This window comes from Protomyctophum parallelum (genome assembly GCF_964188405.1).
Source record: "Protomyctophum parallelum genome assembly, chromosome: 15".
NCBI lineage: Eukaryota > Metazoa > Chordata > Actinopteri > Myctophiformes > Myctophidae > Protomyctophum > Protomyctophum parallelum.
Window position 1 is genome coordinate 8,453,637 of NC_139710.1, and position 16,935 is coordinate 8,470,571.

The following is a 16,935-nucleotide window of genomic DNA, read 5'->3' on the forward strand; positions in this document are numbered from 1 at the left end:
ATTGAAACTGGCCAAACCCCACCTACCAGTCTCAGGGAAGAACTGCCTGAACTTCCTTTACTGCTACGTGAGCTGAACCGCCTGGAGCTGCGGAATGGAGTGCTGTATCGAAGGAGGCAAGATGGACCCAATATCACCTTCCAGCTAGTGCTTCCTGAGGAGCTGAGAGCAGTAGCATTTAAGAGCCTCCACAACGACATGGGCCACATGGGAGTTGAGCGGACAGTAGATCTCGCAAGAGCCAGATTTTATTGGCCAAAAATGTTCATGGACATTGAAAAGATGATCAGAACCTGTAAGCGTTGTGTTCTTCGCAAGTCCCTACCTGAGAGAGCCGCTCCACTAGTTAATATAAAGACTAGTAGACCTCTTGAACTGGTGTGTATGGACTACTTATCCGTGGAACCAGACCGGTCCAACACCAAAGATATATTAGTCATCACCGACCACTTCACTAAGTACGCAATAGCGATACCAACTCCAAACCAACGAGCACGTACTGTAGCAAAGAGTCTTTGGGAACACTTAATTGTTCATTATGGTTTTCCAGAGAGGTTACATAGTGACCAGGGTCCTGATTTCGAGTCGAAGACTATAAAAGAACTCTGTGAACTTACGGGCATGAAGAAGGTGCGAACTACACCATACCATCCCAGAGGGAACCCGGTCGAGAGGTTCAACCGTACTCTTCTCCAAATGCTTGGAACACTAAGTCAACAGGATAAACAGCACTGGAAAGACTTTGTCAAGCCTCTTGTCCATGCTTATAATTGCACAAAAAACGAGGTGACAGGATTTTCTCCTTACGAATTAATGTTCGGGAGACAGCCAAGGCTTCCGATCGACTTAGCCTTTGGTTTACCCATCAATACCTGTGGAAAGTCTCACTCCCAGTATGTCAGTGACTTAAAGTGCCGCTTGGAAGAGAGTTACAGGATTGCAACCTCTAACGCCCAGAAGAATGCTGATCGCAACAAGACCCGATTTGATAAACGCGTCACAGAGTCAACCCTGGATGTGGGTGATAGAGTTCTTGTTCGCAATGTCAAGCTGCGTGGAAAGCACAAATTAGCAAACAAGTGGGAGGATGATGTCTATGTTGTCATCAAGAAAGCTGGTGAGATGCCAGTCTACACGGTCAAGCCCGAAGGTAAAGATAGACCTGTACGTACCCTGCATCGCGACCTGTTGCTTCCTTGTGGCTTTCTATCCGCAACCTCGATGGATGAACCTGTCAGACAGCCTACTGTCAGAAGACCAAGGACAAGACAGAATCCTGATGTTGAGAGTGAAGAGGATGTTGATTCTGACTCAGTGGATCTACCTCCCATGGTTAGATATCCTATCCAGACAACAATCCAAGATACTCACAAGTCGAGTAACCCTCCTTGTGTGACCAGGCAATCACATGCACCTGATGTGTCATCTCCTGATATTCCTGCTCCGCCAGGAGTTGAATCCCATGAAGAGGACACAGATGGAGATGAACCGGAAAATGATGAACATGAAAAGGAAAACTTACCCGAATATGACAACTTACCTGATGAAGACATCTCATCCGAAAGTGATGATTCAACCGGACCAGACCCCTTACCTGACATTGACAAGTCCCCTCTGGACACATGTCTGCAACCACCTGAGGAAACGTCTCTCAATGTAAATGAGTCATCCCCAGTGTTGTCAGATGTGCAAGAAGAGGAGGCATCTGAAAAAGAAGAAATTCCACCTGAACAGTCTAGTTCAGTAGAGACGAAGAATGAACTACACCAAGATACGGAAACCCCTGTCCGTCGCTCTCAGAGACAATGTGAGGTACCTGAGAGACTTCAGTATTCTAGATTAGGTAATCCCTTATTATTTGTTGTGAACTCCCTTTTCCATGGCCTGAGTGAGGCATTTGCAAGCTCCATGCAAGGTTTTGATTACTCAGACCTAGAACAGCAAACCTGTCAGGGATTGAAGAGACCTGTGATCATCCAACCATCATCATCTGAATGCACAGGGACGTGCATACCGTCAAGAGGGGAGGATGTAACACACATGATTTAGTGGATTACAGTATAACCCTAACATATAGAGACAAGCTACAGTTGCCTTATATGTGTGCTTTTGCCTAAGAACTAAATCTAAAGTTACTATGTTTAGTGACCCTGTCTGAAACCTAACCACTGAGTAGTGCAGAGATTTGTTAAGCTATCTAAAAATCACTAGATATCAGAGACAGAGTGACATGTGGTTCCACCAATCAGCAGTCAGTTTAGGCCTGGCTGATATGCTGTCCCAGCCACACAGCAACCTGTTGAAGCAGTGATTACCATCTACCTGCAGTGCTGCACTAATCAAGCCCAATTGAACTGAGTCAGTTCAGCTGTTGAGGTTAGAGAGAGAAAGACAGCCAAACAGCAGTGCACAGCACATGAGAAGAGCACAGAACAGAGAGAAAAAGTGTGATACTAGAAGAGTTTTATGAGCACAAACCACAGCGAAGCAAGGTAACTCACCACATCTTATGAGTTAATTTAAGAGTAACAAATAATTGGAAATTACTTTGGTTTTTGATGAGTGGTATTGTTTATTTCTAGAAACCATTGTGGATTCACTGGGGCAGCCATTGCATTGTTTGTGCCCAGCCTGTTTCACACAGAATCGGTGAGACAGTTCATTTAATTTCAATGAAGGGATATTGTTATTTTTGCACTTTGCAAGTGAACACTTTGAGAGTGTAATACTACTAAGAAGAAGTTTATGTTTGTTTGTTAATGGTTTTTTTCAATATAACTGCCGGCAATCATTTAACATTTAACCTCCTTGTGTCTGAGTCTCATTTAAGCACTCCCCATAGCTCCAGCAGTCGAACCTACACAATAACTAGTCCAGATTTTGCTATAGTGCCTTATAGGTGCTACAAGTTACTCATAGAAGTGTCACTCGCCCCGTTTGGCACAAGTTGGTATTACAGTTAGGTTTAGGTGTGCTGCCCCGTGGGAGGTTAGGATCTATTACAAAATTAAGCTTTTGTAATATTTATTATTTCTGTCTGTCTGTCTGTCTGTCTGTCTGTCTGTCTGTCTGTCTGTCTGTCTGTCTGTCTGTCTGTCTGTCTGTCTGTCTGTCTGTCTGTCTGTCTGTCTGTCTGTCTGTCTGTCTGTCTGTCTGTCTGTCTGTCTGTCTTTCTGTGTAGTTGACTGGTCTTTGGTTTTATGCCATTTAATTCAGCCTTTAAAGAAGTAATCTACATGAATGCTGGATAATTATATCTATCACCAGTTCACCATATACACATCTGGAGAATATAATCCCCTTAAAGCTGTACACATGCATCTTAGATTTTAGATACTGTACAAATGTGTAAATGTAACCCAGCTAAATGTACAATCCAGCTTTTGATGTGCTGTGATTGATTGTCAAGCTAACTGACGAGATGGAACTGTGCTGCAGTCAAACCTCATTTTAAACTTCCAATCTGTTTAAAACGTGATTCCCTTTACTGCCAGTGGCACATCACAGAGAGAAGGTTAATGCTTTTCAAATGTCAGTCTGTCTCTCGCCTTGTCTGTCTCCTGAATCCTTCCCTCGCTCTGTGTGTGTGTGTGTGTGTGTGTGTGTGTGTGTGTGTGTGTGTGTGTGTGTGTGTGTGTGTGTGTGCGCGCGCGTGCACGTGTGCATGTTCGCGGCTGGGTGCTTTGTATACGTGAATTTGTGAGAACAAAGTGCACTGTAAAGAGTATTATAGCAGTAAATCACACTATATTGACACAATATTGATCAATGTTATAGTAATTACAGTATCCTAAGCAACTAAGCAAGGTATTATTGTGAAAATCATGTTCTTCTCAATACCTTTCTTATATATACACGCACGCACGCACACACACGCACGCGTGCACACATAATCCACGTGAATTGCAGCTCATCATTATTAACATGAAAATAAATAGATAAATAAGATATTTAGCTTTTTTAATATGTGTTGCCCTACCCTGAGTTTTCCTATTAGCTTTAGTACACCCCACCAGTTTGAACATGGGTTTTTACTCATTGTGTGTAGTGTAATTGACATGAGTATGAAAATAATATGAATTGTTTCTTTAAGAATGAAAAGTTTGAAGCTTTACTTGTTGTATTCCTTTCTGTACTTTTGTTATACAGAACCAAAAGTCAACATGCATGGTCCTGATGGGGTGCAGACATTTTTCCGACATACCACGAGTCCGACCATAGAAACACCCCATTTTTACCCCAAGAGTCCGACATGACATTAGCCCGTCAAAGGTTATGCCAGTGATATGACGGGGTGCATACTTAGTTTAGACTAGTCATTGGTTAGACATAAGGTTGGTGAGGGGTGCGTTAAGACTACCGGATTAAGGTTGGTGAGGGGTGCTTTAAAACCACCGGATTAAGGTTGGTGAGGGGTGCGTTAAGGGTTGGGAGAGGGTTACGGTTAGGTTTAGGTGTGCTGCCCCGTGGGAGGTTAGGGTTAGGGTGAGGGTTTGAGATAGGTTGTATGACTAATGAGGTCTAACCAATCCGGGAGACAGAGACATCGACGCTCTCCGTATGCCACCCCCCTTTCTCGCTCTTGGTACGTTGGAACCATAGACTGTAGAAAATAGGGTTGGAACAAATGCCCGCACCCGGTGCTGAGAGGTAAGGTTTTTGAACGTTGTTTTACGTTTATGTGTAATGCGTCTGCTCCTGTTCTGTGCGACTGGCAGGTGTTCTGGTGGTGAATGTGACGTGGAGAAAGAGGACCTATGTGGGAACTTTGCTTGACTGTACCAAACATGACTGGGCTCCTCCAAGGTAACAGTGAATTATATTTCTTTATTCTATGAATGACACTGCATGTGTGCTGGCCTAGAATCAAATCCTGCCAGAGGCTTTTCACCTTAATTTGCAGCTACTAATTAAAAATAGGCCTGGGCTTTCAAAGTGCTTTAACATCGGATCTGTCCTTCATCACTGTTAGTGTTTCATAAACACTGGGTTGGGAACTTGGGACCCATTGTGATGGGTCGCGGGACTCGCAGGTAAATAAATATAGCGGTCAAGAGCATCCAAGCATGTCGACGAGGTCGGGGAGGCCGAAACATTGTTTTTTGTTATTAAATTATTTGGGGAGCATTAAGACAGTGTTCTTCTCTTTTTAGTTTGCCTATACCCAGGCCCCGCAAACTTTGGCCATAGCCACTGGAATTTTCAATTTCCACCATATTGCGTTTTCTTTGAAAAACACAGTTTTTGCTACTACTCCTACCGATTTTGTCCAAACCTCACCCAAATTGGTACTCATTATCTCTGTAGTCGCATGGGTTGAAGATCTATCTGTCAGATAGATTTCCACCTTGTTATTACTATTATAATTGTTGCTACAGCCCATAATGTTAATAATGTTGAAATTGACAACCCACCTGAAAATGTTTTTTCCTGTTAATTATAGAGCTAGAGAGACGGAGAGTCACACTCTATAGCAATGATATAGCAAACTATTACTTAACCCATTCTGACCGGGCACCCATTTTGGTGTCGGCATCATGTTATGCTTTAGCTATTTAAAAATAGCAGATCTACAAGCTCATATCGCGCCACCGAGTGGCGCGATACGAGCTTGTAGGTCTGCTATTTTTGAATAATCGAAGAACGACTGACATTTTTAGAATCTGATCTCAGGTCAGAATGGGTTAAATTACCAGTTGTCTGAGGAAGAGGCTGTGGTGGTTCTGCCTATCCCTGCCTTCTCGCTATCCCTCTACCTCTCTGTCACAAATTGGCCCAGATAGGCCTTTCAACTAATGGAAAAAGATGAAACGTGACTCAAATTGAGTTCCATTTGCATTTATATGATACATAAATTATATTTAGACTGACGCTGAATTAATGCCAAGTGAGCTTCCTGCATTTTTTGTAATTTGGCCTACATGCAAATTATACATTTTGTTTGTACTGTATGTATCCCATTTAAATACATGTAAATACATGTATTCTTCAATAGAGTAATAGTCTGTCATTACTAGCAAATACCTGTATAACAGCCTAATAATGTTATAAGGGCTGGGGTTTGTCTGAATAGAAAGAAAAAAAGGAAAATAAGAGGAGATTTACATCCTTCCCTTTCATTACAAAAATAATTAATTATACCCATGACTGATTAAATTATCAGCTTATTTGTTTTCAATATATAGAATACATTTTGTGCTTCTATTACCTTTTAAACAGTGAGTGTATCACTATCTATCATTTGTTTGATTTGCATACAAGGCACACTACTAAAAATGCATGTCTAAGTGAATTCATGTTACTAAGACTTAATAGTAATATTGTTTCTGTTTTCAGCCGCCAGTCTGTGTTGAATATGAACAAAACCATCTCCATTCCCCAAATGGATTACAAATGGGTAGTTGCTTTTATAATTGCCAAGTGGAAAATTTAACAGTCACTGCTCTGCGCACTGAAACCACTCAATTAATTCTCCTGTATGCAAATTATTGTTGTCATGGTAATTACAGCTTAATCTCAGGAACCAGGAACAAAATTGCCTTTTCTCTATTTGGTCATAGTGGGCTTCTGTCCAGAGCAATTGATAAAAGGAAAAATGTTGCACATTATATTGACTGTTCCTTGTATTTTGCTTTTAGATTTAGACATAACATACATAAATATAAGAATCGTTCACTTCGTAAGTTCGTATACACAAGCCTCTGGAAAAGGAGCCCCAGCAAAGTACAAAAGATCAGAATAATCAGGGCAGAGGAACTACAAGGTAATGGGGAGTGGATGTGTCAGTTGTAGTGAATGCCTGTAGTATTTGTCATGTGTAGTCTGATGTCACTCAATGTGACATTTAATTGCTTAGAAATCAGAGAAATGTACTATTATATTCATATTATTAAGATACTAATAATTTCATGTCACCTCAAATCATGTCATCTCATCTAATCCCCTCACATTGCTATTTTTTCGTCTCGATAGCTTCAGTTTGAGAATAAATATTGTTTTTGTAATTGTATTCTCCTCACCAGGTTTTGTGAGTCCCCCTCCAGTGACCCAGAGACACCAGGGGGCCGTGGCCGGGGAAAACGGATGCGATTGGCCATTGCTGAACGACCCTGTGTTGAGACTGCACCCACCCCCAAGGTCAGAGGCCTATCACAGCACAGGAGCCGTGGAGGAGGTGTGGCTGGAACCACATCTGGACAGATCCACAACAAGGGGCGGAGAGGCAGCCTGAACCTCATCAACAGCAATGGCCGAACGCCTGCCTCTTTCTTCACGGTGGAGGAGGTGAAAACGACCAGCAACAGTACCTCCTCCATCTCCTCCTCTTCCTCCTCCTCCTCTGGAAAGCGTAAGAACAAACCTCCGGCTGAACTGGACCTCAGCCTCGTCTCTTCTTCCTCCGACGACATCAAGAACGGGAATGGCAAGAGGATCCGTGCCAAGTCCCGCAGCGCTCCCACCACACCGCAGGGCAAGTCCGACCCCTCGTTCATGGACCCAGGGGGAGGGTGCGCCTCTTCACCGCCTCCTCCCCCCATCCTCATTGACTGCCCCCACCCCAACTGCACCAAGCGCTACAAGCACATCAACGGACTGCGTTACCACCAGACGCATGCACACCTGGAGGCAGAAGAGCAGAGGAAACCTGAGCTTCTCAAGGACGGAGAGAGTGAGGAGCGGCTGTCCGACTGCGAAGAGACAGTCGGTCATGTCACTTACAGCCTCCCTGAAACAAACAGCAGCACTAGCGCTAACAGTAGCACTTCCTCTAAGAAGCCAGCTCCATTATACAAGGTGACCCCAGTGGGGTCTCCTAAAAACAGGCGCCTGCTCCTCAGTACTGACCACAGTCCAACTGCAAACTCGAAGACTAGGAGGACTTCCCTGCTGAAAGACGGTCTGATGGATGACCTGAGCAATCTGCCCATCATCTCCAACATGACTGTGGTTCTGGAGAACTGCATGGTCGCGGACCGTAACTCCACAGTGGAAATGCCCAAATTGGAGGCCGAAGGTTTGATCGACAAGAAGGGAGGTTGTGACAGTAAGAGTAAGAAGGCCAACGGCAAGGTAGAGAAGTTGTCCAAGTCACGAACCAACCGTCCTATCGCTCCAGCACCTGCTCCCCCCAAGCTGATCGCTATCCCTAATACCACTTATCCCACAAGTCCAGCCGATACCACCCCGCAGCAGCAGCAGCAGCAACCTTCACCCATGGCTGCTGTGGGTCTCACTAGTAAAAACATGCCCTTGAAGGCCATCAAGCCAAAGCTGAGCATTGTGGTAGAACCGAGCTTGGTCAAAGCCACATTGGTCACCTGCAGCAAAGAGACCAGGAAGAAAGAGAAGAGGAGGCTGAAGGACAAACATGGAAAAGACACACCCATCCGGACCCCCAATGCGGAAAGCAGTGGAATTAAAATGGAGGACAATGGTGCATCTAAAATTGGCGCCAAGGAGGCTTCTGGAAGTCTCCTGAAAGAGCACCTGAGCAAACAGGAAGTTATGAATGGACTGACGGAGAGCCAGGAGAGCAGAATGGCTAGCATCCGTGCAGAGGCTGACAAGGTGTACACCTTCACCGATAATGCACCCAGTCCCTCTATCGGGGGGTCCTCACGGCTCGATGCTGCTGGTGGTTGCCTGACAACAGCGGATGGGGGCAGTAAGAACAACAGCCCTGCATACTCCGACATCTCGGATGCCGGTGATGATGGTGGATCTTCAGAATGCCGCTCGGAAGTCTCCAGGTCCAAGTGTGGCTCTGTTGCTGCTGCTGCCTCAGAAGTGACTTCAAACAGTAGCCATGGCAGCGCTGGCAAGACTCCTCCCTCTGTGGCTGCGCCATCGTCAAAAGACCCCCAGTCTCCGTACTACCACCATGGCTATGAGCCCTATTACATACAGGGCTACTTACAGTCTGACAGGCAGAACAGCAACGCTTCCGCCTTTCACAAGAGCTCCTCCCATGACAGCAAGGGCAAAGACAGGAAGGAGGAGGTCAAAGAGGAAGACAAAACTTCGACCCATGAGTTCTCCGACTCAAAGAAAGCAGACGGACCTCCTCAGTCCCAGTTACAGCTGGCGATGAGTCAGACCCAGACGGCACTTGCCCAATCCCTCTATTATGGCCAGTACTCCAGAGGACTGTACATGGACCAGAAACTGCTACTGGGCTCCAAGTGCTGCGACCAGCCCCCAGGGGCCAAGCAAAGAGGAGAGAGGGGCCAAGGACTGAGCTGTAGAGATTCAGAAGAAGTCAAACATATGGTAGGGGGATTGGCCAGTGGATCTATGTTGGGCAAAGGAGGGGATGGTGTGAAAGGGTGCTGTGCCAAACCTGTCCTGTCCTATGTGGAGATGGGTGAGAGAGGAGAGAGGGGACAGAACCTGGGCTCCCAGCAGCACGGGGCCAAGACGGCACATGGCATCTTGGTGGACCAACACCAGGGCTTGGTGAAAGACTGCGATGACGTCAAGTCATCCTCCTCTTCCTCCTCTTCGTCTTCTTGCTCCTCTTCTTCTTCAGTCCACAACCCAAACAGTCAGACAGATCTGGACTCAAATGTTTCCTTTTCCAGTGTAAGTTTCTCCCTCTGTCTCTAGCCTGCTGCCACTGTATCGGTGATGTGTTAATCTGAAATATAACAAGATGATGATATGTTGTGCACAGCAAAGCCATTTGGTGCTAATCCTAATGACAATGTGGTTCATGTGGTGCTTTAGATGTGCTTTGCTGTTTTGTTTCAGTCATTTGATTGAAGACAAAGTCATTTGGTTTTGATTTGATGGATGCAAATGGGTTTAAACTATTCAATGAGAATGGAGGGGCAGTGGCTGAGGGGGGGTTGTTTCATGTCCAACCGTAGCTGTAAATGTACATTCAACACATAAATTATCAAAATAATCTTTTCTAATACATAAGTGTTGGTTTTGATATGAGATGTTTTTTTTTCATAAATTGTGTACAGATCTTTTTAGTTTGTCCTTTCGCACAGGGTTAACGTCTAAGTCTAGTCTAAACATAGTGGGCTACAAAATAAAATGTTTTATTTTTTTTAATTCACATCTAAGCAGGTGCAAGTTGGGTGGCAGTGGGCGTGCTGCTGTTTCCCTTGGTTTTGCTTAAGCTCCACAGCTATGAAAGCTGTCTTCGACTCTTGGCTTGTGCATTGTGTATTGGGGGGAGGGATACTGCATCTCTTATCCCAATTAAAAATGGCTGGCTGTTGAAACATCATCATCCCTCATCAACATCCAGAGCCCTTGACAGACAGGCAGTCTGTCTGCGGCTCTCTTTCACAACCACCCAGTGTTTCCTCTATATTCAGACAGCAGCGGTGGGCTGATGACAGCTAGAACACCCCCTTCCCCCCTCCTTAATAAAACTAACTGTGAACATGAAAGCTGCACATATTCCCTGAAACCAGAAAATGGAGTAGGGCTACAATTTTAAACAAAAACATCATGTTTTAGTTCTATAACAGTCAGTAGGACCAAAAGGTTAATGGGACTGAAACAAGGATGGACAGTGAATCGACCCCCCCCCCCCCCCCTATCTCCACCTACCACTGTTAGCAGAGAATAATAGGGGAAACACTGCCTCTTGCACCAACACTTGTCCCTCATCGATCTAGCCTTCAGACGGCCCTTCCTGGGGTCACCGCCTCGCTCACAACAAATACATGGAGCATCTTCAGAGTCAGCATGGTCATGATGAGGAGGACGAGGTTGAAGGAGACAGAGCAAAGGAATGGGGAGGTACCATGGAGCCGGCTGCTGGGGCCAAGACCATGGCAGGAGGAGGAGTTGTGGGGGCTGGAGAAAGAGGCGGAGGTGTAGGTGATCCTAAGAAGGCCAGGGTCCATGGATCCCAGGATCTCCCACCCGCCATCAACGCAGAGGATCCTGATGGGCTGGAGGACCTCGAAGAGCAGGACCAGGAGCCAATGGGAGTGCTTTCCGATGAGTCGCAGAGTGCCCGAGCTGCAGTATCTCCTCCCATGACCCCCCAGCAGCCGTACATCCAGTACCAGCACTCTTCCTACCCGCCCTACCTGGCCATGTGTGAGAGCAGCGGAGGCTCCTACAGAGGGGTGTCTCCAACCCTGGTCCACAACTACCCTGGTAAGGCTATCAATTTATACTAGTGTATACACACAGAAGGTTAGTTTATGATAACAGTGACAGTAGTCAGTACTATCAGGAGGTGTATTTTGTACATCAATCTGCCTCACGCTAAGAACAGGAGATAGCCTCCTGACCGGCGCGCCACATGGCTCACAGGTGCCCACAGTTACTTATTTGCAAGTAGTAGTAACAAGAAAAGGGCACACCCCTGGAGGGGGTGCATACGTTGTTCAGATCCAACAGGCTAATTAATGCCTGTCGGACACATGCACCCACATGCGTGGCTGGTTAAGACTCACCCGGGGCTCCTGACATGCGTTGCTGGTTAAGACACATGCGTGGCTGGTTAAAACTCACCCATGGCTCCCGACATTCATTGCCGGTTAAAACTCACCCGTGGCTTTTCGCTGTGAGGTTAGGGTTAGGTTACCGTTAGACAACCGTTAGGTTTTGGGGTAGGGTGTCGGACTAATGCCTTGTTAAGCTGCGTTCAGTATAATGTATAAATTCGCCTCGGTTCGTCCTGTTCGCACGTAACGTCGGACCAAACGCATGCACCCACCATGGATCACATATCTCCGCCAAATTTGGAGTCATACATCACAGATGGCTGATGTCACACAAGCTGGCCACATGAAGTCCATACAGTATATAACTATAGTATAATTGAGGTGAAGAACTTCACCAAGTCTGTTATGTTACTATATTGGGATACCTTGGAGTGGATCAACAGCCTTTTACCATGCAGGACACTAATAACAAAGTAAAGCGTATGTTGTTGTTTTTTTTGTATTCTTTTTTGTAGATTAACTCCTGACAAACGGACAGACCTACCATCTCATAAATGGCTATCCTTGCTACAGAACCATGCTGTAAAAATGGATGTGGACAAAATTCACATCCACATTCCAATCTTTACACCGTACATAGTTTGTGTGTATTTATTTTGGTCATTCATTTTTTAAAGAAAACAGTTGTTGAACATACAGTACAACTGTATATTAAGTTGTACTAAGTCAACAAGGTGACTATTTGGCCGAAAAGGTATGGGCTGCCTGAAACCGAAGCTTGTTACATTGATGTTTATATTGTATCGATTCTTTAAATTGCTTTGCCTTGTTTTTTTGTGCTTTTTCTCCTTTACCTTGTTCAGCACTTTAGTCGGCCTTGGGCTGTTGTAAATGTGCTATAGAAATAAAGTTTGATTTGATTGATCACTATCTAATTTTTTAATTAATTTATCTTTCCATTCATTTATTTTTTTGTCTTATATATCTCAAATTCAATAACACAATTTCTACATAATGAAGTGATTTCTTCATGCATATAGTATATGCATTCAAATACACATCCATAAACATATTTCTCCACACATGCGTATGCGCATATGTAAGTATGCACACAGTACACACACACATTGATTATTGACTTACTTGTTCATTGCATTAATGCTCAATTTCCTTTCCTTTATATAATTCCTTTATATAATGTCTTGTATAATTTGTTATTGGGCATTTTAAGTTTGTTTTCCAATGAGCTCCACAATTGTACATGTCTGTCGGGTACCCGTGTCCTTATGTGAACATAATATGTGTGAGTGTGTGTCTGTCTGACTGACTGTGTGTGTGTGTGTGTGTGTGTGTGCGTGTGCGTGTGCGTGTGCGTGTGCGTGTGCGTGTGCGTGTGCGTGTGCGTGTGTGTGTGTGTGCGTGTGTGCGTGTGTGCGCGAATCAGGTTTCCACTACCCCTTGTATGGTAAAACAGCAGGAAGGGAGGACTGCGAGGGGAGCCAGCCCACCAGAGGTGGAGCAGTGGGCAGTAAACAGAGCAGTGACTCCACAGCTATGGAACTCCTCCAGCAGCAAACCCACCAGTACCATGGCAAGTCCCCTGCTGTGAGTATACACATGATTGATTGATTGAAGAAAATAACACATTGTTCTTAGTTTATTGCAATTTCGTAATTTGTAGTGTATAGTAGACAACAGTGTCGTCATTGTGCCCTTGCAATATACAGTATGAGAGTTTGTGTCCTCCATATACACAGTACCACAGTTACTAATACTGAAATACTTTGTAAGTTGACTTGTATATGCATCTTTTATTACAAAAGTAATGTGATGATTAAGTTGCTTCTCATTCGGATTCAGTTAAAGAGAATGTGAGGCGAATAAATTGAAAAGAATGCAAGAGAAAGAATATAGCTATTACTTAACATGTACAAGCTGAAGATTGGATTATGAAGAAACGTGAGAATGCACTCTGCTCTCTTTTTCTCAGCCGGGCGAGAAAGGGTCCCCAGAGGGGGAGAGAGAGGCAGAAAGAGAGAGGAACCACGTGGCATTTGCCCGACACCTTCACACACACCACCACACACACCTGGGCATGAGCTACAACCTGATGTCAGGCCAATACGACATCTACCAAGGTAACACTCATCTGAGTGTCTGTCCGCATGTCTTGCTAATTACTTGCTTACTTACTTATATTTCTTGCCATGGACATCAATTCTAAATATTTTTTTAATCCATCAATGACAACAATGTAATTCGACAAAATGTAGAATCGCTATAAGCAATCATCTCTCCAGGCAATGTGATAGTGTTGGGCAAGTTACTTTTTAAAAGTAATTAGTTATACAGTATAGTTATAGTTACTGCTCTAAAAAAGTAACTAGTTACTTTACTAGATAGTTATTAAAGTAAATAGTTGCTAACTTACTAGTTACTTTACTTTACTTTATAAAAAAGGCTAAACTAAATAATATAGATTTTTGTGTTGCTCTGTGCCAATTATTATGTAATGTAGTGGAACAATACAACACAAAATATATACACAGTTCATTTGGTGTGTGTGTGTGTGTGTGTGTGTGTGTGTGTGTGTGTGTGTGTGTGTGTGTGTGTGTGTGTGTGTGTGTGTGTGTGTGTGTGTGTGTGTGTGTGTGTGTGTGTGTGTGTGTGTGTGTGTGTGTGTGGCCACTTTCTCTTTCTCATGTGGAATGTGTTTCACTCTGGGAGCTATTCAGTGCACCCTGTCTACAGTTTACATGACAGACTCTGCACTGGCAGGAGGAGGAGACGGTTCTTTTGGATCACATTATGTAATGTGGGTAACTCACCCATTGAAACCACAGTAACTATAATAACGTTACTGAATGGGAAAGGGTAACTAGTTACTTTACTAGTTACCGCAAAAAGTAGTTTCTTTACGTAAAGTAACTAGTTAGTAACTAGTTACTCCCAACACTTATAAGCATCCTGCCTGCCAGGCTCCACCCGGAACTAGCCAAACACAGTAGACTATGGGAATTCGTGTTTTCTGGCTTCATCCTGCAATCAAGTTGCACTTACTGGTGCGAAACGTGTGTAGACCGTACCTGTATATCTGACAGACACCACATCAAAGCACTGTGTTTGACTACGTTTTACAATTTGTCAGAGAGAGAGAGAGAGAGAGACAGAGAGAGAGAGAGAGAGAGAGAGACACAGAGAGAGATGGAACATGCAGTTTAATACTAATGCATCAGTGTGAGTATACACACAAATGTCCATCATAGTACTTTAGAGGGTTAGGCATGATTTCAATGCATTTCAAGGATTTGTTTTGACCGGGTGCGTGCATGCATGCGTGGGTGTATTGTGAAAGTTATTGTGGGCTATTTATTGTTTGTTTTTCAACCACTAGAGGGGGGAGACCGATAATCCTGTTGGTATGTTGCTTTCATTATTGTTGAGACAGTATGGAAAACGCAGTGAGGGAGAGTCGAGCGCATAGCGGAGGTCCTGGAGGACCAGGAGCCTATTACCTCCATTGTATTTCTGGTTGTCTGACTGCTGTTTTTTCTTCTGTTGAAGGGCTGAGCTCCAGATCACTGGTCTCCAGTCAGCAGGTAGCAGGACACTCTTCCTCTACTGGTAGGCTGTACTCGTTATATTTTCTTATAGCCGTGAAAAGAATGGCCATTGGTTTCTACAGACCCGGTTGAATCCTGTTCAATCCGCCATCTTTCTATATATCCGGCCCGAAATGCTACCGGAAATGACTGTACTAGGATAAGATGTGATTACGGTATCTAGTAACAACGACACAATGGTAACAACGGCAGGCTGGGTTGTCAATTGCATGTCACTTGTGAATTCCCCATGGAACTGTCAGCTAAATGCCTACAATGTAAGTGTCCCATTAACATACTGACACACCACAGCAGTGGCGCTATCATGTTTTTTTTTTATGACTGTAGGGCCGACCGACTCGATACCGGGCACTGCACTCCCTGCGCGGGGGGGGGGGGGGGGGGTGGAACGCGTGTGTTGAATGTGAAGTCGGTGGGGCAAACGGTTCTCGAGTAATGTGCATTACAACCGTACACACGCGCACGCACGCAGACACGCAGACACGCAGAGATGTGGCACATTTGCGATCGCAGAGTAGCAAATTGATCAACACATTTGTAGTGTGTGTGTGTGTGTGTGTGCGTGCGTGTGTGCGTGCGGATATACAGGTAGTTCAGTCTCAAATATGGAACTCTCACTAATATGGAACTATAGGTACTCTATTAAGGTAGAGAGAGAGATACTTTATTGATCCCCAGAGATCCCCAGAAAATTAGGTTTTCAGGCAGGAGTGCATAAGAGAACAACATACAACACTGGGGAGGGGGGGGGGGGGGACCACTACTACAGTAGAACACAACTCGAAGGTCACAGGTTTGATCCCCGGGACAGTACACTGTGTGTTTTGTAGTGACGAAGTAATCATTGAGCGAGAAACAGCAGCTGTAAGTGTGTGTTTTGTTTTTGTTTGTCTCCACAGAGAGTGAGGGGAAGAAGTAAGAGCATGTGCGTGCCCTGGCTCCCATGTGGAGCAGCAGAATTATCAGACATCAATTCCATGGTGTTGAATAAGCTTCTCTTCCCTGAGAGGCAGAGAACAAAAACACAGACTAAACAAAAACATCCTTTCATTTCTTACTAACAGCCAACTGTTTTTTAACACACCCTGAAGGATGAACAGACCAACGGACATGCAGTCAGAGAGTGGGATTGGGATAACTTTGGAGGAAGAACTAACTATACAAATCCATGAAAGCCCGTTTTGAAGCTTTTTGAATTTTAAAAGTATTGGGGCATGAAATCCAAACCCCAGCGGACATGGAGTGTATAATCATGCACCAATCTATGGAGACTGAGCCATGCCGCTCACCTCCATAAAGGCACATCTATTGTAGTGTAATATGACTGAATGTACTGACAATGACTTACATTATCCCAATAGTGTTGTTTCATTGTTTGATTTTAACAAACTCCTACTGGGGATAGGAGGCTAAAGAGTATATTATGATCATTACAGTTATGATTATTATTATGATTATTATTATTATTACTGAAGTGGTCCTCCTCACCTCCCATAGTGCTGAGCCTACATTTGTATTACTAATCTGTACTTGAGCGTAACCATGTTGATTGTACTGTCTTTATGTGAGAGTAAGCCTTCACGTCCACCTGCCCAGTGCCATGTAGGAGCCCAGTAGTGTGTATATTCTGTATAGATTCATGGCAGAAACACTAACATGCTTTATCATATTCTCTGTTGATTTTCATCAGCCATGCTAGGGCACAGTGAACAGGGGGTCGAAAAGGTATCAGAATCACTTTAATTGTCCTATGCCTTATATATGGCATTTGGTGTACAGTAACAATATGTTATGATGCTGGGTGAACACTAGAGTCCATATGCCATTTGCTAGGTGATATGTTTTCTCCATAGCAAATTGAATGAAAAAGTGAATGAACATGTTTCTTTATT

General features: G+C 44.3%; 1 protein-coding gene across 1 annotated transcript in view; it reads left to right on the forward strand.

The window, feature by feature from the left end:
* The window catches only part of znf608 (zinc finger protein 608), a 51,964-nt gene extending 35,897 nt beyond the window's left edge, over nucleotides 1-16,067 (forward strand). The window contains exons 3-9 of the mRNA XM_083784807.1: nucleotides 4,719-4,806; nucleotides 7,023-9,582; nucleotides 10,638-11,127; nucleotides 12,865-13,025; nucleotides 13,411-13,558; nucleotides 14,985-15,044; nucleotides 15,943-16,067. Of these exons, the coding sequence (XP_083640933.1) occupies nucleotides 4,719-4,806; nucleotides 7,023-9,582; nucleotides 10,638-11,127; nucleotides 12,865-13,025; nucleotides 13,411-13,558; nucleotides 14,985-15,044; nucleotides 15,943-15,962 (3,527 nt within the window). The 3' untranslated portion in view covers nucleotides 15,963-16,067. The remainder of the gene's footprint in view (nucleotides 1-4,718; nucleotides 4,807-7,022; nucleotides 9,583-10,637; nucleotides 11,128-12,864; nucleotides 13,026-13,410; nucleotides 13,559-14,984; nucleotides 15,045-15,942) is intronic.
* The last annotated feature ends 868 nt before the right edge of the window (nucleotides 16,068-16,935 follow it).